General features: G+C 42.1%; 3 protein-coding genes across 7 annotated transcripts in view; 2 read left to right on the top strand and 1 right to left on the bottom strand.

Moving 5' to 3' along the window:
* Window positions 1-8,439, top strand: part of CABLES1 (Cdk5 and Abl enzyme substrate 1) — a 52,392-nt gene extending 43,953 nt beyond the window's left edge. For both annotated transcript variants that reach the window (XM_083517769.1, XM_083517768.1), the window contains 3 exons: window positions 3,153-3,259; window positions 4,259-4,466; window positions 4,707-8,439. In XM_083517769.1, coding sequence (XP_083373895.1) covers window positions 3,153-3,259; window positions 4,259-4,466; window positions 4,707-4,847 — 456 coding nt within the window. In that variant the 3' untranslated portion in view covers window positions 4,848-8,439. The remainder of the gene's footprint in view (window positions 1-3,152; window positions 3,260-4,258; window positions 4,467-4,706) is intronic.
* RMC1 (regulator of MON1-CCZ1) overlaps window positions 2,496-26,984 on the top strand; it is a 101,984-nt gene continuing 77,495 nt past the window's right edge. Inside the window, exon 1 of the mRNA XM_083517762.1 lies at window positions 2,496-2,500. The gene's annotated coding sequence lies outside the window, so the exon portion shown is untranslated. The remainder of the gene's footprint in view (window positions 2,501-26,984) is intronic.
* Window positions 13,439-26,984, bottom strand: part of TMEM241 (transmembrane protein 241) — a 42,358-nt gene continuing 28,812 nt past the window's right edge. For 3 of the 4 annotated variants that reach the window (XM_083517809.1, XM_083517810.1, XM_083517812.1), the window contains 2 exons: window positions 20,580-20,644; window positions 13,439-14,915 (listed from right to left, as the gene is read on the bottom strand). In XM_083517809.1, the coding sequence (XP_083373935.1) occupies window positions 14,855-14,915; window positions 20,580-20,644 (126 nt within the window). In that variant the 3' untranslated portion in view covers window positions 13,439-14,854. Of the gene's footprint in view, window positions 14,916-16,065; window positions 16,125-20,579; window positions 20,645-26,984 lie in introns of all 4 variants that reach the window. The other variant, XM_083517811.1, reaches the window with a different exon arrangement.

Below are 26,984 nucleotides of genomic sequence, written 5' to 3'. Positions count from 1 at the left end.
AAACAACAACACATGTTCACATGAATATCTGAGAGAGGGCACATCCTTGCCTGAAGTGTTTCTGAACTAATTTATAACCCATTTTGGAATATATTTGTGGATTTCCCTGCAGACTTGTGCAGCTTCTCTCTTAGCATTTACTCAAAAGAATGCTGAAAGTGTAATAGCGTAGCACTCAGACTTCTTTTTCTAAACATGTGTTGCACAAGCGTTATGCCCTTCACTGGGAAACGGAACTCTGTACTTGGACTTTGGAAGTAGGTAGAAAAGGTCAGCATCCTGGCCAAACATATGTTGTTCTATAAAGTGTGCTGTGCCACTCAGTGTTCCTGCTACCCAGAATTCCAAGTTGCACTTTTCAAACCATCCAGTTTAAATGATGCCATAGAAAAACGTGTGAATGGTTTAGCAGTTTTTGTGGGAAGAACAGGCAAAGGCTTTACTTGAAGAAGTAAGAGGAGAGTGACCCAAAGTATATACACCTTAAAACTTGTGGCTTCTACAACAGATGGAGAACCTCTGGCCTTCTAGATGTTGTTGGAACTATAACTCCCATCATATCTGATCATTGGCCAAGCTTGCAGAACAATTCTGTACATGACTACTCAAAAGTAAACTCCACTGATTCAGTGGTACTTAGTCCCAGGTTAAGTGTATGTTGGAGTGTTGCCTTAATTTCCAAAGAAACATAGGGTAAGAAAGGAAGTATATTCAGGAAGCAACAGTTTTAAGCACATCCGATATGTGTGCAATTGTGCACACGTGCACCATGTTTAACCCCAGAGTGACCCAAAATGTCAGAAAAAGGAGTGGGGTGGAGGCGGAATAGGGTGTTTGCGGGCTTTTTCAGGGTTGTTTCAAATGTATCCAATTTTACTTAAACATGTGATGCCTTGGAACATAAATTGGGAGCTGCCTGTATGGCAAGATAGTCTGTTACTATTTAAAGTGGTTTCTTGATCACAACAACATTATCTTCATATCACCTTTGGCAAAACTATGGCAGAATTTCTAATATCAACTTCCTTCACCTGCTCATCTCTCAGTATAATATATGTCATCACCTACCAAGAGTTTCCTCTGCTGTCTACATCAGACAAGGCAGTCTCTATGCAAGAGAACAAATGGATAGACTTTATAAATGGAACCACTCAGAACCAATGGGATAATATTTCGAGCTACCTAAATGTCACTATACGTCAACAAAAATACTTTGGAGCAGAGGTTTTCAATCTTAATGAGTCCATGGCTCCCTTGATCATCTACATTCTTTCTGCGGCACCCCTATGGAGCTCAGGACTCCAGTTATGACACCTCTTGCCTGCAGGGCTGGCAGCCTCTCACCCTTTTTCAAACACCCTCCCTTGTGGAATGTTTCCTCAGCCTCCTCTCCTTGGGAGTCCTCCGGGCAGCCGCTGCTGCTGCCCCTGGTCTCTGAGCTGCCCCCTGACCCCCAAAGAGAGGTGCCTCCTCACATTGCCCCACAGGGGCCTTGGAAGAGGATGCCCCCAGTGTTAATAGCCCAAAGGAGACTGGCCAAAGGTGAACGTGAGGCCAGCATCTTACCTTGGAAGGCAGCAGTGGCAGCAGCAGGCACTGCTGACACTGCATGGTGGAAAGGCTCCCCTTCAGCATCGGGCAATCAGCTCCCAGGCAAGCCTTGCACACAGCAAGCACAAGAAAGGCCAGTGCAGCGCATACTTGCCTCCCACTTGTCTGTCCATTCCCAACAGCAAGGGTTGGCAGACTGGCTGATTGGGCTCCCTCATCCGCTTGCTTGCTTACTCTGAGGCCGCCTCAGCTCCTGGCAACCTGCACCCCCTAGCCAGCCCCAAAGGCACCCTTCACCTGGGGAACTTGTAGCCAGAGCTGCTGCAACAAACAGCCATGAAAGCATTTGGGATGCAGAGATGCAAGAGGGCATCTGAGGAGGGAGGGAAGGAGGGACAGGGGCCAGTGTTGCCCGTGGCACCCGTGACCATCATTCAAGGCACCCCAGGGTGCCAAGGCAAACTGGCTGAAAAGCACTGCTTTAGAGGGAAACTTTAGTGTAAAACTACTGAGCTGAAATTTCATCAGCAAATTTAATTATTTTAATTCAGACTTAATTGGGACTCTGATGTTCTTTCCCACTGCAGGTGTTAATTTAACATAGCATAGCTGAAAAGATAGTATTCTCAACAGTACCAGCTCATGTAAATAATATGGACACCTCTCAGTATTATGCAAGGGGGAAAGAGCACATTTGAGAAACGTAAAGTATTTTTCCTTATTGGTAAATTTACTTAGAAATTCTGAAACCTTCTATCTCAAGTATCTTCTCGAAGATAAGTCAAATAATATTACTCTGGCCATGGCAAAATTTCTCTCGGAGCTAATAAGAAATAGAAATCAACATGCTCTGGATAAAATATAGTGACTGCCTTGGAATCCCTGTATCTCTGTTGCATTCTGCTTTTGAAACTGTTTTGTGGTTCTTTGAACTGTAACAAAGAATGTGTATTATTAAAGTGGTTTTAAGCATTGTGTTGCCCTAGCACAACAAAGCTACTTTTACTGCACTTTTTGCAATTTAGGAAAGTGATGGGGAAGTGCATTGAAAAGTGTGAACTGAATATACAGAAAGATGTATAAACTTCCTGCAAGCAAATGAAGATGAATGCGGAATGGGTATATGTTCTCTCATAACCTCTCCACAAACTGAGAGTGAATGCTCCATAAATAGGTTATCTAGAGGAGCACTAGAAGAGTGAGCCATTCATTAACCTGTTGCTACTATGGCCTTTTGACCCTACTGTTTAAAGATAGATAGATAGATAGATAGATAGATAGATAGATAGATAGATAGATATAATAAATGTGGGTGGGTGCATGTGCACACACATACCAAGTGACAATAACAACATGCATCTGATAAAATGAATTCTAGATCATGACTGTTTATGCCTTCTGTTGCATTTTATGATGATGGATTAAAATTGATGACCCTCTGAAACAATAATTAGATAAGCATCTTCTTGATGGCTATTGCCAGAGTGTACTTAAGATCATTTTTAGGATAAGAACGTGCAACTATTACTTACTTTTGCTGATTCTACTGGAAATTTTGAGAAAATTCACCTTGAATCCCCCCCCCCCCCGATCTTTTACAGACAACAGTAATTGATTATGTGAAGCCATCAGACCTTAAGAAAGATATGAACGAGACCTTCAAGGAAAAGTTTCCTTACATCAAGCTGACCCTCAGTAAAATAAGAAGGTACCATTGCCGTGCAGTTACCCTTAATAGGTGTGGTAGATGGAGGTAAAATATTAACAGTAGGTTTTCTGGAACAGTGACCTCCAAAGGCCATTGTTCCAGAAGAAACCATCTGTTTGCTTAGACTAGAAAGCTGAATAAATAAGACAAAGATCATGTGGTCTAAGTACATATTATGGTCCTGCAGTGTTTTTAAATATCTAAAGGAACAGAAAGGTAAGGACAAGGATGTGAATGTTCTTGTGAAAACCGCTGAAAAAGGGATAGAGAGAGTTTCTGAAATTAGTGAAAGCTGTTGCAACCAAATGATAGCAAGACTTAATCATGGGTATATTTTAATAGATGAAAGGTTGTTCTTCTATTGTTGAATTGTAGACGTGTTGGTACAAAGATGTCTGCTGCATTGCAAACTTCACAAATTGTTATTTCTCAGTGATCAGCAGGCTCCTAGAGTTGTATACAGGGAAGCACAACAGGGTACAGATGTTGATGACAAAATATTCCATTAATACTTAAGAGCAGCCAAGGCCGAATACAATGGGATAATGTCGTGCTGTACTCTTTGTGCCCCTGTCCCATTTGTGCAGGTGTATCAACACCTTTTCAGTCCTCTGCAACAGCAGATACTTAAAAGTCAGGGAGCAGAAGGAATTATGGAAGAGCTATCATTGGGCCAGAACATTAGTATTTCAGGAGCTCCAGTTCCTTTGTCTGCTTCTGTTTCCTTGCCTCCAGTCCACGATCTTGCCCAAAATGAGAGAAGTTAGAGATTCAAGACTAGCAATAATATTTTTGGACACAAAAAAATGACTTCAAACGTGAACATTTCAATGTTCAGAAATTCAGGGGACACTACATTCGCAGGTGCTGAGAGTGAAGCATAGCGGTATGATATATTGGCAGTTTACTGGTGGTGTTTAGGCAAGCCTTCTGAATTATAGGTATTGCTATTACAGTCTTTGTGTTTCTTCAGCAACACACCTTTCCCTCCCCTTTCAGCCTGAAGCGAGAGATGCGCAAACTAGCTCAAGAAGAGTGTGGTTTTGAGGAACCCACCGTGGCTATGGCCTTCGTCTATTTTGAGAAGCTTGCTCTCAAGGGGAAACTCAACAAACAGAACAGAAAGCTCTGCGCTGGAGCATGTGTCCTACTCGCTGCCAAAATCGGCAGTGACCTCAAAAAGCATGATGTGAAACATCTCATTGATGTAAGTACCCCCAGGCCACAAACCTTCACCACAAAAAGTAGCAGTGAAGGAGGGTTGACCCGGCAGTGGCTTAGTTGAAAGGAATTGCTGTGTCTTCATTATATCGTGCACTGGCCTTTGCTCAGAAAGGTTGGATGTAATTTTAATACCAAAGATACCTATTTTGAACTTGCCAGTGCAATTGGAAGAAGCTGTTTAAAGTACATGACTAATACACCAATCTGTTTGGCTTTGTTGTAGAAACTGGAAGAGAAGTTCCGATTGAACAGGAGGGAGCTGATTGCCTTTGAATTCCCAGTGTTAGTGGCCTTGGAATTTGCTCTCCATCTACCTGAACATGAAGTGATGCCACATTATAGACGCTTGGTCCGGCATTCCTAGCACAGGCTACCCTTCCGAGAAGAGGGAGGGGTTTAAAAACTTTTTTTTCCCTGTTGAGCTCAGAAGAGCAGCAGTTACTACTGGAAATGCAAAAATGGGGGCACAGATGCCCCAACACCCTTTATTCTCTTTTCAGTGCAGCTTTTCAACCTGATCGTAGGAATAATTCCTTAAGACTCTCAGGCTAGACAAACTGTTTTAACTACTCGACGCAAGTGATGAATGAGTTGCATGTGAGTGAACCGTGGGTGGAGCAGATTCACACCACTTGGACAAAAAAAAGAACTTCCTTGAGTTCCCCATAAACTTTACTGCGAGGAGAAGGAAGATAAAACAGCAGCCTTCATTTCACACTTTATTTAAACTATACATTCTGCTCCTGTGGAAACCTCATCAGCTTTCCCAGAAGCGGTTTCCATATTACAAAAGGATTCCTAAAGCAATGACGGGTTGTGGAAGATACCTTCACTGTGTCAACAATGTGCCAATCTATTTTTGTATCTGTTATTGAAAGTGCACTTTTCCTGGTGGGTGGGACGATGATTTAGTTGAGAGACGCTGAGCAGGTTTGGAATCAGCTGGAAGGAAGCCTTGGATCATTGCTAGAATTTTGTTTACTAAAGGCCAGAGGACAACTTTTCTCTATTTGCTTAAAGACATAATTACTGAAAGGGAGATAATCCGGGTTCATTTGAATAACCAGGCATAATCCCTGGTTGCTAGTTTGTTTTCCCCACATCAACATCTTTTATTTTTTTTATATATAAAGATTACACTACTTTAAAAAAAAAGGTATGTCACCTACAAGTGAGAAACCAACAGCTGCTTTTGTTTTCACTTTTGTATGTGATGCCATTCAAATGTTCAGTATGGAAGAGAGAGGACATTTTGAAAGTGTCTTGTTCTAAGCCACATGCGTACTTCTAACCTCTGTACTTTCCCTCTGTGGAGATGGTTAGACTTGCACTCTGTAGTGTTTGTATTTTGTGCTCTATGTTAGAGTGCATTCTGAGGCACGTTGATGGTGCTGTATGTTTAAACAGTGTTTTTTAAAAACCAACTTGTACAGCCAAGGGCCAGAATCGGCCGCCTAGGGCCTTGATAACAGACACTTGCCTCAAGTGTGGGTAATTTTTTGTTGTTGTTGCTGTTGTTTTAAAATAGAATTGGCTGTACAAATCAAATTTCAGAGTGGGGGGGGCACTGAAATTGTTACATTTTTTCATACTTCACTACTTGGCAAACCTATAGTACTTTAACTGTGTTCATAAATTACAAAACCCAGGCTGAGATGCAAAGCTTATACAATCCCCATGTGTGTTCTGTTTTCTAAATATTTGTATGTGTGCATTTGGGGTTGTATATAATGTAGCACTAAGGTGAATGTTCTGCCTGTAGACGAATTTCTCCTTGCGCAAGGGAACGTTCTTGCCCTCTTCCCACCCCCCACGAACAGCCTAAACATGTTCTGAGGCTTCCTCCAGCCCTCCAGAGCAATTTGGGGACAGTGTGAGGCATGGGCAGGGGGAGGAGAGCGGGGAAATCCCGTTGGATAGCACTTATCCTTGTGCTAGCCCAACTATTTAGTTACATTCCGCCTGCATGTGTATATGTGTGTATATACATGTGTGTATACACACACACATATACACAATATGAGAAGATCATGACAGCTGGATGTGCTTGCTACTATGCTAGAGGACATACAACAAAGAATTAAATTACTATTTTTATATGTAGTTAATGTACATGTCCCACTTTTTCTAGTGCAGATTCAGTTAACACAGTTCTTGGCTGACACAGTGATTTTAATAAAGTTGAGTATTTTACTGTTTATAGCGTAATACAATTAATTGAGCAACAGTTGTGTCCACCAAGATAATCTACTACTTTTTTTTTCTTTTTTCCTGTAGTAATCAGTAGTGACACTGGAAATGACAGAAGTTGGGAACAAAAGTACAGCCAAGAAAATATACAAATACAAAACTCCATTGAAGCCTGTAGATTTTGAAACAAAAATCCACTTTATTGGTGTAGCTTTGCTTCCTCTTTTTGGCTTTCAAACACGAATGCTCCATTGTCTGACTTGTATACTGCAAGTATAAACTAAAAATATATTGAATGATACATCCGTTAGAGGAACTAAGAATAAAACTCTGTTGTTAAAGTAAAAAAAATACCAGTTCCAGAATTCTCGCTCACTTGCCCTCTTCCATATTGATGTATTCCCATAAGCTAGTTTGAAGAATGGAGAAAAACACTATATAGTTTTCTGCAACTCCAAGGAAATCCTCATTTAAATTAAGGGAATTTGCATTTTCTGCATCTTCATTTAGCCAAACCCCAAAATGTATATTCTGCATAGCCTCAAGACCAAAAACTGTTCTGCAATGCATAGTTAAAAGGTTTATTGATTAAAACAATTATTTTAAAAGATTGCACTTTAGGGTGGGTCTGGCTTCAGCTGTGGTCCAGTGCATATTATTTGGAGGGCCTAAGACCCAAGTGCATACATATGATCAGACAGGATGTTTTATAATTCCTTTACCGTTATCATTTTGCATGGAAAGACTGTTCTTGGATGGCAAAATTCAGAGTGGAGAATGATGGCACTTTGTAAACCAAAGGAACACCCTGTGCTCTGGCCGCCACCTAACCCGAAACAACATCTGTGCCTTCAACAATTTTGGGGGAAAGAGAGCCCTTGTCCCTAGACCCTCTGTTGCTGCAGAGAGCTATTCACCCACATTCCTTTCCTATTTGCTGTGGGACAGTATCCCTGTTAATATGTTATCCCTCCTCCTTTGAAAAGGGGTGGTACAGACTGCACAGTGGGTGTGGATCCTTAGCTGATGCCTTTCTGAGGCTACCAGGGACAGAAAGTACACAAGTGCAGTGCCATTACTTCAGTGTGGGTTTGCGTAGTGCAAATGCAGTTCTAAATCCTTTCAATATCTATGCAGGTTTATGCAGAATCAAGATATGGAAATTAGCCCTCATCAACAAACTGGACAGGATTTTTGAATGGCATGCTTGTTGGAAACATCCTGCTTTCATTTGCAGAAATGTTTGGCTGCTTCTTTTTTTGGGGGGGAAGGAGTTACAGGGGAAGGCGTTTTGCATAAAAGCACCGACAAAAATGGAAAAACTTTGTAGCGTAAATTGAAGCCATACTGATGAAATGTCAATGCACAAAACACGACTGAAGTAAACTATAGTAATTCTCCCTTCTTTCTCCAAGACTGCATTAAAAATAGCAATGAAATGGTGAATAAAAGAAAAAAAGGTTTTACCGTATTTTTGTTTCTCAAAACCAAGAATTTTGACTTGTAAATAGTTCCATTAAAAAAAAAAAGACATGGGCTTTTGGAAAATACATTTCTTTTCTCTTCATAATGTTTTGAGATGATGTACTATGCACTGTATTGTACAGATTATTATTTTAGAAAGCTGTTTTCTCCGCATACACCCAAGCAAGTGAAACTTTTCAAAAGCTCTGCCTGCCTACAATGTTACACAAGTTGTGTAGGGGTGGTGGTGCAGGAACAATAAGGCCGCCGATACCTAAATACAGTATGTCTTTAAGTTTAAATTGTTGGTGTCTCTCGCTTCATTGCTACCATTACGTTCCTGAAGTGTTCATTATTCAGTGGATATTTAAAATTCTGCAACTTAAATGAAAAGAAAAACAAGTGGTTTTCAAGTAGGCAGAGCATAGTGTAATAGCTTTTGTTTACGTCTATATTGTTCACAGGGAAAAGAAAGTGAAGTCTTAATAGCAGTGGAAAAACATTGCAATACAACAGCAATGCTAACATGGGAACACCTCTCTCCTCTTGTCTGAAAAGAGCTAGTACTGTTGGCAAGATGCAGGTAAGAAAGAGGAAAGCAGAGCTCTTGTTTTGCAAACTAAAGGTTCCAGGTCCCCTTGCATCTCCAAGACACTTTCTCAAAACCCTTCAGAGCTTCCAGTCAGTAGACAATACTGAGCTAGAGAGACTGATTGTGTGATTCTGGACAAGGCAGCTTCCAGTGTAAGAAAGGACAGGGGTTCTCAGCGCAGTGAACTTTGACTGTATCATTAAATGCAAAAGCCCCATAGGGCATCCACAGGACTCGATACTGGACAGTAACAGTCATTTTATTACACACCTGCACCTGATAAACAGTAAGAATTTTACCACTTGGCAGGAAAATCCTAAAACTCAAGTTACTGGCGTGTGAAGGGTCTGATCTTTTTCACCATGATGTCACACAATATTAAGTACAAGGTTCTGCTATGGACTATTTCCCCGTGAAATTTCATTAGAACTACTTGTTGTGTTCTATCTTATGCAAATAAACTGGCTTGGAGACAGAGATGTGCCCATTGAAGGGTGTGGATAGAAAATTACTCCCCCACTCCCCTCTCTGCAGTAGCTCTGGAAAATGCCTCTTCTGAGCATCAGGGAAGCCTACTTAACAGTGAAGGAACTGGGGATCTCCAAAAACCTGAGCCAGAGGCACCTTTCATGAGCAGAGCAGAAGGTGTATCTGCCTGATTTTATGGAATTTTCCTCCCGTCAGCTCTCTGAATATAGGAAGAGGCTTTTGAGGAGGCTGGGAAGAAAAGTCACTGCCTTCCATTGGTGCATCTCTAGTTCTAAGCCACTATCTAGACTTCAGTTCTTCAGATGCTTCTTACTCATAGCAACATACTGAAGTGATAGTAAAACTGCAATTGGCAGTATTTGCAGAACGGTTAAAAATACTGCGAAGTGCTAAATTTAACCCATCCTTTTATAGCTTATACAGTATTTTTATGCCTGGAGCTATCAGGAAATCCAGAGAATAAGATTTCAATTATCCTGTGTGTTGCCTGGAACTGATAATCCATGCAAGGGGAACAGGAGGGTTATAAAATCTACAGAGGCAATCATAGCAATCCACGGGAGTCCTGAGGATGTCTCCTAAAAGGATGTTAAAATAAAAACTAACTTCTCTGTTTAAGCAAAGCATTTCTGAAATGGCAGCTGAGGCACTTGAACTTTAAAATATCTTCCCTCTATTTTGTTGTATTGGAGGAAAGGTACTACTTGAGGAAAAACAACTCCGTGTTTATCTAAATCCATTTTGTATAACCTGCTAGGTTCATGAAAATTTTCAAGGGTGTAACAGGCACACTAAAATCTTTACACCTGCTTAACCAGGGAGCAACTCCCATTGAACACAATGGATCATAACTTCTTAGTGGTGATGTATAGATTTGAGGCACGGTACTGTGGTCTTCAGAGGAGTTAGAGCTTTCTACCTACTTCATGGGTTTACATCAGGCTTCCTCAAACTTGGCCCTCCAGATGTTTTGAGACTACAATTCCCATCATCCCTGACCACTGGTCTTGCTAGCTAGAGATCATGGGAGTTGTAGGCCAAAAACATCTGGAGGGCCAAGTTTGAGGAAGCCTGGCTTACACCATAAAGATCACAACTCTACACTCCTGCAAGAGGGATGTCCAGTTTTTTTTCAAAGCATTCTGCTAAACAGAGGACTTATGCCAGCACAAAAACACCTTTCCTATTCAGCTTGTGTATGCTACATACATACATACATGAGGGACGCGGGTGGCGCTGTGGGTTAAACCACAGAGCCTAGGGCTTGCCGATCAGAAGGCCTTCGGTTCGAATCCCTGTGACGGGGTGAGCTTCCATTGCTTGGTCCCTGCTCCTGCCAACCTAGCAGTTTGAAAGCACGTCAGAGTGCAAGTAGATAAATAGGTACCCCTCCGGTGGGAAGGTAAACAGCATTTCCGTGCACTGCTCTGGTTTGCCAGAAGCAGCTTAGTCGTGCTGGCCACATGACCCGGAAGCTGTATGCTGGCTCCCTCGGCCAGTAAAGCGAGATGAGCGCCGCAACCCCAGAGTCGTCCGCAACTGGACCAAATGGTCAGGAGTCCCTTTACCTTTACGCTACATCTAACTATTAGATCTGCAAGATGAGGACACAGCTAATCTAACACAGGACTTGCCAGCTGCCATAGGCTACATACGGCCTATTGAAAAGCCATTAGCACCTATTAAGAGGCACTTGGAGCTGTCATGTTTTGAATAAGCTTTTCTAGTCCTAGACTAGGAAAGGATTAAAGTGTTTTATTTTCCCCAGACGTATTAATAATTAGGGCTGCCAGCCACATTTCTGTTATGCAGTTAATTAAGCATTGCTGATGCCGCATCAGCCTGTTGACAGGTAACATAAAATCAATCAGTTTTGCCTATAACACCTAACAAAAACCTCCAGTAGTGACCATAAGGAAGTATAAAAATATATATTGTTTAATAAATAAAACTACCACTTAGCCATATTTTTTTTAAAAAAACATTAATTTTTAAAGGCAAAATAAACTAAAGCTCTTACGGCTATGTGTATCTCCTCAAAATATTATTAATAAGACTTCCACTGCATCTCATTAGGAAAGTTTATTTCCCTTTGAAACCAGTTGCTTGGTTATGCTTTTGATGCATAAATTATATATAATTGGTGCTAAATTATACACATTGCCACCCAGAGTGGCTGGGGAAACCCAGTCAGATGGGCGGCATATAAATAAATAATTATCAACCATAGCAAAATATTCTCTGTTTCCATTTCATGCATCCCCACTTAATATCTTTAGGTAAAGGTAAAGGACCCCTGGACAGTTAAGTCCAGTGAAAGATGACTATGGGGTTGCGGCACTCATCTTGCTTTCAGGCCGAGGGAGCCGGCATTTGTCCACAGGTAGTTTTCCAGATCATGTGGCCAGCATGACTAAACTGCTTCTGGCACCATGGAACACCATGACGGAAACCAGAGCGCACAGAAATGCCATTTACCTTCCCGCCACAACGGTACCTATTTAACTACTTGCACTGGCGTGCTTTCAAACTGCTAGGTTGGCAGGTGCTGGGACCGAGCAACAGGAGCTCACTCCATCACAGGGATTCAAACCACCAACCTTTCAATTGGCAAGCCCAAGAGGTTCAGTGGTTTAGACCACAGCGCCACCCACATCCCATTTAATATCTTTCTGTACATGTGCACCAGTTTTGGAATGTTTCTCACGCGGGGCCTTTAGCATCATATCCCTGGCCACACAGTCAGCAAACATACGAGGGGACTTATGTGCCTACAGACTTGTTCATATTTAGCTCTTCTACATTGTGTGTGTGTGTGTCTCCTTGGCTAATCAGGCTCCCAAGCCATGTGGAAGAGGGGAGTGGGTGGGTGTATGATGGGAGGCAACTTTCTAGACCAAAATGAGTCATGGATCTGTAGTCTGGAGCAACTTTAAATCCCAAACAAGATGGCAACCTGTTGTGAGATACAAAGACCCATTTTGTACTCGCAGGTAGCAGCTGCTACCACCATAATAATGATATTGTGGCCATCATAGATGTATGATTTGTTCTCAATTCCAAACTGACAGGCTGCGAGCCTGAATGAAAGCTTCACTTTACCTAAATAATTGCCTTTTGACGCTTGAACCATGTAGGGGTTTATTTATTTATTTTGGCTTTGCATTAGGCTTTTGATTAATGACTGAGTAATAAGTACATAATTCAACCCTTTTGAGGATATGAAGAGCGATAATGGCATCTGAAAACCCTTGAAGGGGCAGCTGTCCAGAACCAAAAGGCTAGGAGTGGGAGAGAGAGCAGAAGGCTAACATTGCTATGGAAACTGCCTATATTCCAGTGAAACAAAGTTGCAGAGGAAACAACAAAAGAAGGTCAGTATACTTACAAATACATAACAAAGATTGAGGCTGCAATCAAATGCATGCTAACCCAGGAGTAAGGTAAAGGGACCCCTGACCATTAGGTCCAGTCGTGGCCGACTCTGGGGTTGTGGCGCTCATCTTGCTTTATTGGCCGAGGGAGCCGGCATACAGCTTCCAGGTCATGTGGCCAGCATGACTAAAACACTTCTGGCGAACCAGAGCAGCGCACGGAAACGCCGTTTACCTTCCCGCTGGAGCGGTACCTATTTATCTACTTGCTCTTTGACATGCTTTTGAACTGCTAGGTTGGCAGGAGCAGGGACCAAGCAACGGGAGCTCACCCCGTCGCAGGGATTCGAACCGCCAACCTTCTGATCGGCAAGTCCTAGGCTCTGTGGTTTAACCCACAGCGCCACCTGCGTCCCTTAACCCAGGAGTAAGCCTCACTGAACTCAATGGGACTTACTTCCAAGGAGCCATATATAGATTTGCATTATAAACTGTATACAGTGGTACCTCGGGTTACAGACACTTTAGGTTACAGATGCTTCAGGTTACAGACTCTGCTAACCCAGAAATAGTACCTCGGGTTAAGAACTTTGCTTCAGGATGAGAACAGAAATCGAGCAGCATCGGCGCGGCGGCAGTGGGAGGCCCCATTAGTTAAACTGGCACCTCAGGTTAAGAGCAGTTTCAGGTGAAGAACGGACCTCCAGAACGAATTAAGTTCTTAACATGAGGTACCACTGTACTGTATACTTGTAGGGATTGCACCTATTGGAATTTAAGATGTGTAAATGCTTTTGTGTGTGTGTGTGTATAATAGATAACAATATAAGACAGAAAAAAGACACATTGAAAAATGCAAATAAGATTTACTACTCAGTTACTTTACATTCAACATGGCCTGGTTGTGCTAATCAGTTATCACTTCAAGGTACTCTTTTCTATTAGCTGAGCTTTCCAGCGTCCATGAACACACATCAGATTGTGGTTTCTGGTTTTCAGATATTTGGGGTAAGTGGGGGGTGGGGGGCAGTCCAAAGCTTGAACTAAACATCTCTTAGATTTTTTATGCAGACAGAATAATTGAATGTGATACTTCCATCTTATAGGAGGGTATACCAAATCTATGCTGGTTACAGTATTATTTTCACAGTGAATAAGGTCACTCAGCCTAATTTTGTTTTAAAAAACATACAGAAGAAGTGTTCCACAAAAAACACAGCTGTTCTGGTGCTATACATCAGTGGAGGATCATCAGCTACCTGGTTGATAACCTTAAACTGAATGGAAACTGACAAGAACGCCTGCAGAACTGGTACCTATTTGCAAGGTATGGCAGAAACAGTCGCTTTGCTTGTGCTTTCATGTAGATACTCCCAAGTGCCAATCTTCAAAATGCTCATGCTTAAGGCTCAGTAGGTATTGCTTATAATCATGAAACAAAAATTAGCCACCTCCTGCTGCAATCATGACACAACTATTCAATAGGATTTGGTTCTGAAAAGACACGTCCGATTGCGCTGTTGGACATTGTGCTTGTCTGTGTCCACACTCAAGAACACATAGAAAGTGCGCCCTCTTCCTCTGCATGCACATACAAACAGATTTCCGCAGTGGATTCACATTTCAACCCTTACGCATTTACACAGGAGCAAATCCCATTAAACAGGTTTTCTTTCTGAGCAGACCCACGTGGCTTTGTTTCTTCATGTTTCACTGGAGTTGTGTATGATGGGAGAGCAAGGAAGCAGCAAGCACACCACTTGGGCAATGCATGTCCCAGACTGAGCACAAAATACTACCAAGTCTTCCCTGTACCCAGATACACCTGGAAATCTGCCACAGACCAAGAAGCGTATCCATTCTCCCTTCACAAGTGAGACTACGGTCCTATAATTTATATTGTGATAAAGGGACAGCCGTCCAATTCTGAATGGTGCAGAACTCGAAGTAAGGTTGGAAAGGGGGCAGGATAAGCCCCTTTCTTACAGCAGTGCATGCCCAGATGGTTTTACGGTAGTGATCTAGTTTAGCTGATACAGCACAATTTAGTTTAGCCTGGCTAGTATAAAGGTTAACGGAGTCCTGACTTTCTGCACTGCTATTAATAACATTTTTATGGCTCTGAAGAAAGAAGAACGTGGAATTAAGTCACTTGCAGTTTGCACATCTTCACTGCTGTTGCTTTGGATTTTTCAGTCACTGACTATTACCCCTGATGGGAATGCTTGGTTATTCTCTTCTTCATAATTTCTCCTTATATATTCATATGCCAGTCCTTTCGATGTAAAGCAGTGAGGCTTCAGCAAATCCACCAAGTAAAAGACTGTTGAAGAAAGCAGAGGAGAAGCTTTATCAACAAAGATTCACTTGGGCAATTCATAGGAAACTCACTGAACAAGATGGCATTGCCAAAATAGTTGGTAATTTTCATGCTGAGATATTTCTTCAGTTCCTTAAGTAATAGAATAACAACCACTGGTAATTTGTTGAGAGTATGATGGCATCCCAGTTGCTTACCCCTGGTTCCTCAAGATGACGGGAACTTGGTCCCTCACTTAGGAGCACAATGGCTGTCAGGGCACCTTTGTGGAACCACACATTGAAGCCTTCTGGATGCCAGAAGCAATTGTATACATGCATGGCTGCACTGCATGGGGAAAAGGAACATTTTGGCAGCCAAGGTCGTTTGACATGTAGAAGGTACTCCAAGCACTGGGCCCCAGAGTTTCTTGGGCCTCCACATGTTATTTGACTATTAATGCTGCACCCTCTGCCCTCTGATAACGCTCTGGATTTTCTTCCAGTCCTGTCCTAACTATCACAAAGCTCTATGAACTATTTATTGATTTAATGAACCTTAACACTCTTGGAAGGAAGGAAGGGGTGGTCTTTGAAGGAAGGGACGCAGGTGGCACTGTGGGTTAAACCACAGAGCCTAGAACTTGCCAATCAGAAGGTCGGCGGTTTGAATCCCTGTGACGGTGTGAGCTCCCGTTGCTCGGTCCCAGCTCCTGCCAACCTAGCAGTTCGAAAGCACGTCAAAGTGCAAGTAGATAAATAGGTACTGCTCTGGCAGGAAGGTAAACGACGTTTCCGTGCACTGCTCTGGTTCGCCAGAAGTGGCTTAGTCATGCTGGCCACATGACCCGGAAGCTGTACGCCGGCTCCCTCAGCCAATAAAGCGAGATGAGCACCGCAACCCCAGAGTCGGTCACGACTGGACCTAATGGTCAGGGGTCCCTTTACCTAACACTCTTGGAAGAAGGAAGGGGTGGTCTTTGTTACAGTTAGGGGGCTACTTCCTTCTAGAATACCACTTGTCCTCCCAGTGCCTGATGGATGAATCTTGATAAACCTAGGAAATTCTGAATAACTGGCTTGGATCAAGGAATTGGTCTTTTTCTAAAAAAGTAATTGCCCTCTCTTTCTTATGGCTCTAAGCATGATGTGGGGATAACAAAATAAGTACTTGCCATGCCTGCACCTATATGTTTCCATGTCAACATCAATCTCTCTACTGGGTCAAATCCAGCTGCGAGAGAGATCATAACCATACACAAAATTGCTACATCACACAGTTGTTGTCTATTACACTGTAATGCCTGATGCAAACATCAATAACTAAAACAGCACATGGTAGTAACCATGATTTAATGTTACATATGATGCTCTTCTTAAAAAGGCTGCATCCCCTTCTGGGCAGCCTTTTGGGACCAACATCGCCAGTGGTGGGTGGAGCAATGAATGTAAATTTTACATTTTTGCAGTAGCAAGAGTCCTTATCGGTTCCAGAACACAGTCCGGCCAGGAAATAAACATTAGAGGAGGGTGAAGCAAGGCTGGGGAGGGTCTGGAGAGCATCCAGGGGCCTCATTTGGCCTTCAGGACTGATTATCAACATAGTAGCTTGAATCCAAAGCATCTCATGATCTGATCTCTCACTGGAATGCAGTCCCCAATTCATCTCTCTGAAGATCCTCTCTCATGTCCTATCACAAACTCTTTCAGAGGGTTCCCTGACCCTTAAAGAGTAGCTCTTTGCATCAGGAAGGAAAAAGAGAGGCCTGATGTAGTTCTTTGGACCCAAGCCTTTATGCTTTTGGAGTCAGAGAGAAGACGCAATAATTTCTAGGGCTCAATCTATGTGCACGTCTGCTCCATGAATAGCTCTCAGATAAGGAAACTGCTTGGTGATCATTGCAGAAAGTAAAAAAGAGAAATGGTAGAGCCTATTTGAAATGTAGCTAGTTGGAATTCTTTTTTATTTTATCGCACCATTTATGGTATCCCCTCTTCTTTATCCTCAACATCCTCATCTGTCACGTTAGGCTCACAGAGAGAGAGAGAGATTGGCCCCAAGGTCATATAGCAAGCTTTGGGGCTGAGCTGGCATTTGAATTCACATCTATCCAGTACTACAATCTAGGCACCACACCAAGAATAGGCAACCTTTGCTGCTCCAGTTGTTGGACTCCAATTCCTATCAGTTCCAGCCAGCATGGTCAATGGAACAAAAAGCTTGGGAAGTAACCTTCACAATGGGACTTTAATTGGATGGATCACTTTGATGTCCTATCCGTTTATACAATAGTCTGCCAGACTGGTCTATGACACAACGGTCCATGCAGTACATTCATCAAAGGCACTTCCTCAGCTTCTCGCTTCTCCCATCACCATTCTAGCAATGACATTTCCTACTCTGCACTAATCTTGCGAACAACACAGCTTGAACAAAGGGCTCCAGAGGTAGCAGAGTTCAGTGGAGCTGTCTCTTGTTTCTAAAGATGTCAGCTCACACTTCATTCATCTTGAGCAAGGGGGAAGTCGTGTCTCCAGCTCTTTTCTTAAGTCACTCAACAAGAAGAATCCACAAATCGCTGGCTCAGCTCCATTTCCTCTTCTACAATTCAGTGTTATGACCTTATATTTTAAGCCAGAAGGCTTAGTTTATGAAACAGCAAATCTCCTTATGGAACTTTATAAATAAAACAAATTTTTGTAGTTTTTATTGGTAAGAGGGCATTTTTACACAGCAAACCATGCAAAGCTGTCTGGATTTTAATAGCATTACATCCATTTAAACTCTTAGCTTCACCACCAGGCTGTTTTTGCAAATTATGCAAGTGCCACTTCTCCTGAAAAGGCAAGCTCTTGCATAACCATTATGGTGCAAACCATTTTGTAATGATATCATTATTCCTCATGAGCCCAGAATAATAAAAGATATGATAGCTCAGAAATACTGCCATTTTACTTTGTGGGGAAAGATGTTGGTTGTTGTTGTTGTTTAGTCGTGTCCGACTCTTCGTGACTCCATGGACCAGAGCATGCCAGGCACTTCTGTCTTCCACTGCCTCCTGCAGTTTGGTCAGACTCATGTTTGTAGCTTCGAAGACACTATCCAACAATCTTGTCCTCTGTCATCCCCTTCTCCTTGTGCCCTCCATCTTTCCCAACATCAGGGTCTTTTCCAAGGAGTCTTCTCTTCTCATGAGGTGGCCAAAGTATTGGAGCCTCAGCTTCACGATCTGTCCTTCCAGTGAGCACTCAGGGCTGATTTCCTTAAGAATGGATCGGTTTGTTCTTCTTGCAGTCCATGGGACTCTTAAGAGTCTCCTCCAGCACCATAATTCAAAAGCATCAATTCTTCAGCGATCAGCCTTCTTTATGGTTCAGCTCTCACTTCCATACATCACTACTGGGAAAACCATAGCTTTTACTATACGGACCTTTGTTGGCAAGGTGATGTCTCTACTTTTTAAGATGCTGTCTAGGTTTGTCATTGCTTTCCTCCCAAGAAGCAGGCGTCTCTTAATTTCGTGGCTGCTGTCACCATCTGCAGTGATCATGGAGCCCAAGAAAGTAAAATCTCTCACTGCCTCCATTTCTTCTCCTTCTATTTGCCAGGAGGTGATGGGACCAGTGGCCATGATCTTCGTTTTTTTGATGTTGAGCTTCAGACCATATTTTGCGCTCTCCTCTTTCACCCTCAATAAAAGGTTCTTTAATTCCTCCTCACTTTCTGCCATCAAGGTTGTGTCATCTGCATATCTGAGGTTGTTGATATTTCTTCAAGCAATCTTAATTCCGGCTAGGGATTCATCCAGCCCAGCCTTTCGCATGATGAATTCTGCATATAAGTTAAATAAGCATATGTGAGGAGTGCTCTGATGGTGTTTCCTGCTTGGCAGGGGGTTGGACTCGATGGCCCTTGTGGTCTCTTCCAACTCTATGATTCTATGATTCTAAGCAGGGAGACAATATACAGCCTTGTCGTACTCCTTTCCCAATTTTGAACCAATCAGTTGTTCCATATCCAGTTCTAACTGTAGCTTCTTGTTCCACATAGAGATTTCTCAGGAGACAGATGAGGTGATCAGGCACTCCTATTTCTTTAAGAACTTGCCATAGTTTGCTGTGGTCGACACACTCAAAGGCTTTTGCATAGTCAATGAAGCAGAAGTAGATGTCTTTCTGGAACTCTCTAGCTTTCTCCATAATCCAGCGCATGTTTGCAATTTGGTCTCTGGTTCCTCTGCCTCTTCTAAATCCAGCTTGCACTTCTGGGAGTTCTCGGTCCACATACTGCTTGAGCCTTCCTTGTAGAATTTTAAGCATAACCTTGCTAGCGTGTGAAATGAGTGCAATTGTGCGGTAGTTGGAGCATTCTTTAGCACTGCCCTTCTTTGGGATTGGGATGTAGACTGATCTTCTCCAATCCTCTGGCCACTGCTGAGTTTTCCAAACTTGCTGGCATATTGAGTGTAGCACCTTAACAGCATCATCTTTTAAAATTTTAAATAGTTCAGCTGGAATACCATCACTTCCACTGGCCTTGTTATTTGCAGTGCTTTCTAAGGCCCATTTGACTTCACTCTCCAGGATGTCTGGCTCAAGGTCAGCAATATGGATGTGCGAGACATCCATATCTTTCTGGTATGGATGTTGGAGAAAGACCCAATTGCAAACTTTCCATGAACACTTACTTGAACATGTGCCTATTAAACTTCAACATATCATAGAATCATAGAATCATAGAGTTGGAATAGACCACAAGGGCCATCGAGTCCAACCCCCTGCCAAGCAGGAAACACCATCAAAGCACACCTGACATATGGTTGTCAAACCTCTGCTTAAAGACCTCCAAAGAAGGAGACTCCACCACACTCCTTGGCAGCAAATTCCACTGTCAAACAGCTCTTACTGTCAGGAAGTTCTTCCTAATGTTTAGGTGGAATCTTCTTTCTTGTAGTTTGGATCCATTGCTTCGTTTCCGCTCCGTATCTTATGCATGATACCATATCATAGCACTGCAGATATACTGGCTACCAGCCCTAGTTTGAAATTAACTGTTCACTTGCTTGGATGCTTGCAAAACCTTAATGTCCCTAACAAGAATCACAGAATTGGTGGAGGTCCTGTAAGATATCTCACCTTGATGCACAAAATCCAGAGCTGAAGCATCATCGCCAGGTGGCTGTCCAGCCTCTGCTTGAAAACCTCCACTCTAGATCAGGAGTGTGGAACCTCTTCCAGTTTCTTCACTCCATGCCTAATTTTATAAACCTTTATCCTCATCACCCTTAGCCACCTTCTTTCTATCTGTATTAATGACTGAGGCCCTTGCTAATCTAATGGCATTTCTGTACAATTTTTCTCCTGTCCAATGATTCCAATGCTCCTGGTATTCCTTTACTGTGCATAGTCCATGCACCTTCCCCAAAGTAGCCATTTTGATGTGTCCTATCACATTGTACATTCCTCTTCCCCTAGACCTATGGCCTTTTAACTGTGGGGAAAATATTGTTTGTTACTATGGTATGTATGATTATGTACTGTAAACTACTCTGCGTTCTTCTTATTATACAAAATGTTGCTTAACTGTTTTTGTTTAAAGTCAGAAGAAATTAATGAACATAATTTGGAAATCCAACAGCAAAATCAGAACAGCCATAACTTTTATCCCCCCCCCCCACCAAATACTTACCAACAGGCTGTTGGTACATTCATTGCAATCTCAAAGAAGAATGGGGATAGAGCAGCTGTTATAACCTAGAAAAGACAAGGAAGATGGTGATTTGTTACATCAACTTCCCGTAACTTCATTTGCAAGAATATTAACACTCGAAAGAGATATTTTGAGAGGGGGACAGTACAGAAAGTTAAGAAAACTTTTTTAAAACCAGGACTCCAAACTTTAACTGATTCAATTGTAGATTAATCATTTTAAGGAAATAATTGAAGGGCATTACCTTGCAGGACACAGAAGTACCACTTTTCTTGTCTTCAAGCCAAATGTTCTTCTAATTTTGCTTAAATTGGCTTAGATATTTTGCCTTTAAAGTTGAAGTTGCTATCAGCATCCTTCTAACCACAAGGACCCATTCAACTAAACTGACAGAGCTATTTGTTGGAATCATTGTCAGACAGTGCATCTTTTAAACCTGCCTGTGCCATGATGCTGATGGGTTTTGATCTTGTTTACATGCAAATCCATTTTATGTGTTACTGTCAAATGTTGCATAAAATATTAAGATTTTCATATCCCCAACTTCCATTAAAATTAAATAAAATTGCCTTTTCCTTCCAGCGACGCATAGTAGCTTTTGTTTGTCTTGAGAGGGAAGGCATATTTCCTCTCGAGACAAACAAAAGCTAACATGCGTCGCTGGAAGGAAAAGGCAATTTTAAGATTCTAAAACAAAAGTTCATTGAGCTTTTGCAGCATGTTCAAGCTATTGAACTGTAAAGCACCCTACAAACCCAAAACGTTGGGTGAGCCTTCCTGAGGCGGATTGGCACAGTTCTCTGAGTTATTTTCCAAAAGAGTCCAGCTACATCCTGAGCTCTTTTAATCACTTGGGTCTGTTTGCCTAGGGGCATGGCTTGCTGGAAAGCTAAATGGCGGCATAATTCTGTGTCTCCAATCACCCTGGGACAAAATCGAAGCAGAGTAGATCCTATTGACATCTAATCAAAAAGTTTCATACAAGCCTCAGCAAGTTGATGATCCAAGGAATACAGGGACCAAAAAGCAAATCTGCAAGTTAGTTCTTCAGGAAGAAACAGAGGGAGCTCTGCCTGAGGCTTCAGGAGAGGCCTCAGACACTGACAGTCACAAGCCTAAAGGCAACATGAAGGCCTCCAAAGGAGGGAAAACAGCTGCCACAATAGATGAGGGTAGAGACTCAGATGAGTACATTAAAAAAATAAGGCAGGCCCTATAAACAGCCCTAACTCCATTTGAGCAGAAATTGGATATGCTTTCTAACTAAACACAGTGGTACCTCAGGTTAAGTACTTAGTTCGTTCCGGAGGTCCGTACTTAACCTGAAACTGTTCTTAACCTGAAGCACCACTTTAGGTAATGGGGCCTTCTGCTGCGCCGCCAGAGCACGATTTCTGTTCTCATCCTGAAGCAAAGTTCTTAACCTGAAGCACTATTTCTGCGTTAGCAGAGTCTGTAACTTGAAGCGTATGTAACCTGAAGCATACGTAACCCGAGGTACCACTGTACCAATTTATTTATTTTGTAAAAAAACAAACTGTGCACACAATCTTGCTCTAACCAACCAGTTTGAGATCCAACTCTTACAAATGTCGACTAAAGTTTTAGTTATGAAGCTGGAGGAACAACCAGACAGCGACAGGAGGAAAAACGGTTGTCTTCCAGAGAACCAGGAAGTGGAGGACATGGCACATTTCATTAATGACTGGATACTCTCCCTGAACTTAAACATTCCACTGTCCCTCAATGACATCGAAAGAGCTCACTAGGTTCCAGGAGGCAGAAACAGAACTGGGGGAGCCACAAGAGATGTGGTAATTCACTTTTGAATATTACAGGCTCAAAGACACTCTTTCCAAAGCACTGCGGAATGTTAGAAACCTAAAATATGGGCAAAATCACCATCGAAATATTCCAGGATATCAGCCAAGCTACACTGGGGTGGTGGAGGGACTCTGGCCTTATACACCTGCCCTAAAATAAGCGGGCATTGCATATTGCCAGGGCTTCCCTTTTAAGCTGATAGTCCAGCACAAAGGCAGAACCCCAAGCAGCCGATGCTTTTCCCCAGCTCAAGCACACAACAGCACCCTCTCAGGCTGGACAACCAAAAAAAGGCAGAAAGAAATAAGATCTCTCCAAATAGAAGTAAGAAATTGTTTTATTTCCTTATGCCTCACTCCTCAATTCCTAACCTCCTTACTTGGCTGCTGTGGTTGCAGGTAGATAATTCCCTCCCTACACCATTCCTTAGGAACTACATCTCTCCCCCCCTTAAAAAAAAAAGTATTTATGATTTCTGCATAAATAACGTTTTTTAGGGCTCACCCATTCTGTTGTTTAATGGGGATAGTAAGCTTCCTGCACCCACATTAATTCTCTGTTGTCTATATGATGTTCTGCTCTAAATCACTGCCTTCCTACATTTCCCCCTCTCTCAGTCCAGATTTTATCATACGCTCTTCTCAGTGTATCCCTGCAAATCCGGACTGAGGAAGAGGAAAGCATTGGTAGGAGAACATCATACGGACAACAGAGAATTAATGGAGGTACAGGAAGTTTGCCATCCACACTAAACAACAGTATCGATAAGATCTCAGGGTCTCTGAAACCTGGGTTGCTGCCATAGTAGTGGCCTACATGCCAAGGAAAGAAGGTGATGCTGCCACCAACTGACCACATCCACCCTAGTTTAGTTTGATACACGTTTGCTTTGGGCCTTCCCTCACATTAAGCTGTAAACATGAACTCTGGCAGATCTAAGAAAAGGAAAGAGCCATGTGTCAAACAAGCAAAACATGAAGTTGTCTCAGCAAGTGCTGGACATCAGAGCCCTAAGCAGCACTGATAAGAAGCAACTCGAGTAAATAAAGTAACCTTAATGTATTTTCATAGCAATTAACTTCTGACCTAGCCTGAAAAAGTCCCATGGTGCAGAGCAGCATCGACACTCACAGACACACAGCCAAGGAAATTATATTCCCTCTTCAGGCGTCCCCTCATCATCTCTAAATTCCGAGCATTAAGGATTAAATTGCAATATCCCCCTTCCCCTCTAATTCCTGAGCATCTTGATGTTTTGCTGGCCTTTAAGGATATAGAAAAGAGCATTAACGTGATTGGAGAGTCCTTATTTTTTAAATACAGTGGTACCTCGGGTTAAGTACTTAATTCGCTCCGGAGGTCCGTTCTTAACCTGAAATTGTTCTTAACCTGAAGCACCACTTTAGCTAATGGGGCCTCCTGCTGCTGCCGCGCCACCACAGCACGATTTCGGTTCTCATCCTGAAGCAAAGTTCTTAACCTGAAGCACTATTTCTGTGTTAGCGGAGTCTGTAACCTGAAGCGTATGTAACCTGAAGTGTATGTAACCTGAGGTACCACTGTAATAGGAATTAAAATGATAGGCTAGGGAACATGAAGGGATGATGTTGCAAGAGCAGCTTTCATCACCCAAACCATTTCTTTACCAGTGGTGATTAATATTTTGATCTTTTTTAAAAAAAACACACCAAAACCAACAAAATTGCTGAGGCTTATAAAACTGTAGTAAAGCAGGCACAATCCCTTGAACTAATTCAGGAAGCTGCACAATAGCTATCGTGTCTGCACAGGTGAGCTAATTCCTCTAGTCCAGTGATGGGAAAGATGTGGGCTGCCAGATGCTTAAGTTCCCATCATTTGTGACCACTGGCATGCTCGCTGCGGCTGACTGGAGTCGGACCCCAACATCCTCTGAGGGCCACAGGTTCCCCCGACATGCTGTGGTCTATTCACAACCACATCTCCAAAGCATCCTTCTCAATCAGACCAAAAACCCATCAAGTCCATCATCTGTGGTTTCCCATCATTTCTACCCAGAATCCTGTGAAAGCGGATGGTATTCAGTGGTAGACAAGACCTCTGAACACGAAGGCTACATTTAGGCATCATGCTCAACAGCCTGAGGGACTTATATAGCCTTTCCAGGCATGCTCACTATTCTAAGCCGACAGTTTTAAAGCATGACTAAATATTAACAAGTTACTGAAATGCCGGCATGTTCTTCACAATTGTCAGCAGTTGTGAAATGGGAAATTGTTATCATACTTCAGTCAAGTTGTAATCGTTTGGGAGGGAGGTGGGCTTGGAAACAGCACAAGAAATCTTTAAAAAGCATTATTTATGTCATTCATCAATAAAAATAGCTTGTCCTCACAAATATGTCCATACATTTGGGAATATTTATCTATGGTAATTTTCCATTTATAATTTAATTTTCTAGTTCATGACTCCGTTGGGACAACATAGAAAACAAAACAATTCCTAGGCCAGATAGCAAACTGCTTTGCTGACGCTGTTTCAGATTACGCCCCAACAATAATACAGTTAAAGTCTTGATTCTGCCACTTTTTGGCGTGTTTTTGCTGCTTCTCAGATGATGTAATGGAAAGAAAATCGACAAGTTATTTTTATTATAGCAGAAAGGGACAAGGAATGACAGCAAAAACTGGGGTTGTTCAACATTTTAGTCCTCTACGAAGAGATAAAATGTTGTAAAGTTTTTCTGTAGCTTTTTACAAAAATTGCACATTGATAATTTAAAAAGCATTTTATGAAATCATGCTGGAGAAGACAGTTTGGAAAGCCAGGAGTCAATGTGTATGGCAGTTTTCCCCAACCTGGTGCCCCACAGATGTTTTGGACAATAAAATGATGTATTCTGTACTAGTTTTGTGAATCTAATTTATTGATGATTTGTATACAGTGATACCTTGGGTTAAGTACTTAATTCGTTCTGGAGGTCCGTACTTAACCTGAAACTGTTCTTAACCTGAAGCACCACTTTAGCTAATGGGGCCTCCTGCTGCCGCCATGCCACCAGAGCACGATTTCTGTTCTCATCCTGAAGCAAAGTTCTTAACCTGAAGTACTATTTCTGGGTTAGCGGAGTCTGTAACTTGAAGCGTGTGTAACCTGAAGTGTATGTAACCCGAGGGACCACTGTACTCTTCACCACCGTGATATATATATTTTCAATGTTGGCATAATCAGAAGTATAGAAACCTTTGCAAATAAAAATCATTGACTGTTGGTCATGCTCACCGGCATCTGTGGAGCACCATATTGGGAAAGTCTGGCATAAATATGGAAGAATGATCACTTGCATGATGTTGGCTTTCCTCTTCCTCTCAACAGGACAGTCCATTCTCAAATGCTAGTGACGGCATGTGTCAAATGGGCTGGTCTCTCTAACTGAATAGCAATGCTCTTGTGAGCAAAGAAGCTCCCTTTGTGTATCACAGTTCCTTTGCCCATAATAATTCTTCAGAATAAGGGAAAACATGCATTTGAAACTCCACAGGGGGGAAAATCCAGTGAGTGGGAGCTGGAGCAAGGAAATGGTGGGAGGGAAAGGGTCATGTGCTCACTCCCTCTGCTCCTTCACCAGAAGTGACTTCATTTTCTAAAATAGACAATGTGCTAGCTACTGCTATAATAATTTGTGCATAATGTATATTTTGAGCTTTGCAGTATCTTTGATAGCTGTATCAAAGTGCTTTAGACACTGGTGGTGGTTGCACCAAGCACATAGGTGGACACAGCCAAGACAAATTAACCCTATATGTTTCATTTTTCGTGGTAATACATGCCAAAGTAACTATCAGCAGATATTTCTCTTCAACCACCTTGCATTTACCAGAAGAAAAGATGGTACCAAAAAGGTGTCTGACCTGCCTTCCCTTGTCTTATCTTTATCCATATTTCCATATGCTCCTACCTACTCCACCATTTTCAAAATCCTCCACCTGGGATGGCACTTAGTGATACAGGGTGGAAGGACAGGTTTTCTGTGTAAGATTTGAGAGCCATAAAGAAAAAACAAAATACAACAGATCTTGAAAGGAATATTAGACTATTGTGTTATATAAGAATGGAAATTGTACTCTCTTTGAAGGATGCTTGATATAAATGGTGTAATTTTAAAATCTTCTGTATAAGCATATTTTGCAATGCTCTGTTCACTGAACATCTGGAATCTGTACTTGCAAATTAGCAATGGAAATTATTCCCAGACAAAGACTTGTTATTCTTTCCCTTCCATTTAAAATTATGTTTATGAATCATAGTTCAGCTTAGAATTTCCCAAATATAAATCACTTAAGAAAGAGACTAAATAAAAACATTGGAATGCCAAGGTGGGGACGGAAAGAAATATGGATAATTCTCATTGATAAATTTAGTCTTGATAGATCCTGGAAGCCAGTTTTCCTCTTGTAGTGGGAAGCATGAGTCAGTAGAGGTGGCGTTGCATAACAAAAAGTGATATGGGTCTACGATGTGTTTATTTAACTTGACGTGGTTGTGATTGACTGGGCATTGATCACCAATAAACATCTTTCT

Source organism: Podarcis liolepis (genome assembly GCF_965112155.1).
Source record: "Podarcis liolepis genome assembly, chromosome: 8".
NCBI lineage: Eukaryota > Metazoa > Chordata > Lepidosauria > Squamata > Lacertidae > Podarcis > Podarcis liolepis.
Note: the sequence above shows the minus strand (reverse complement) of the source record. Positions and strands in the feature narration are given on the sequence as shown.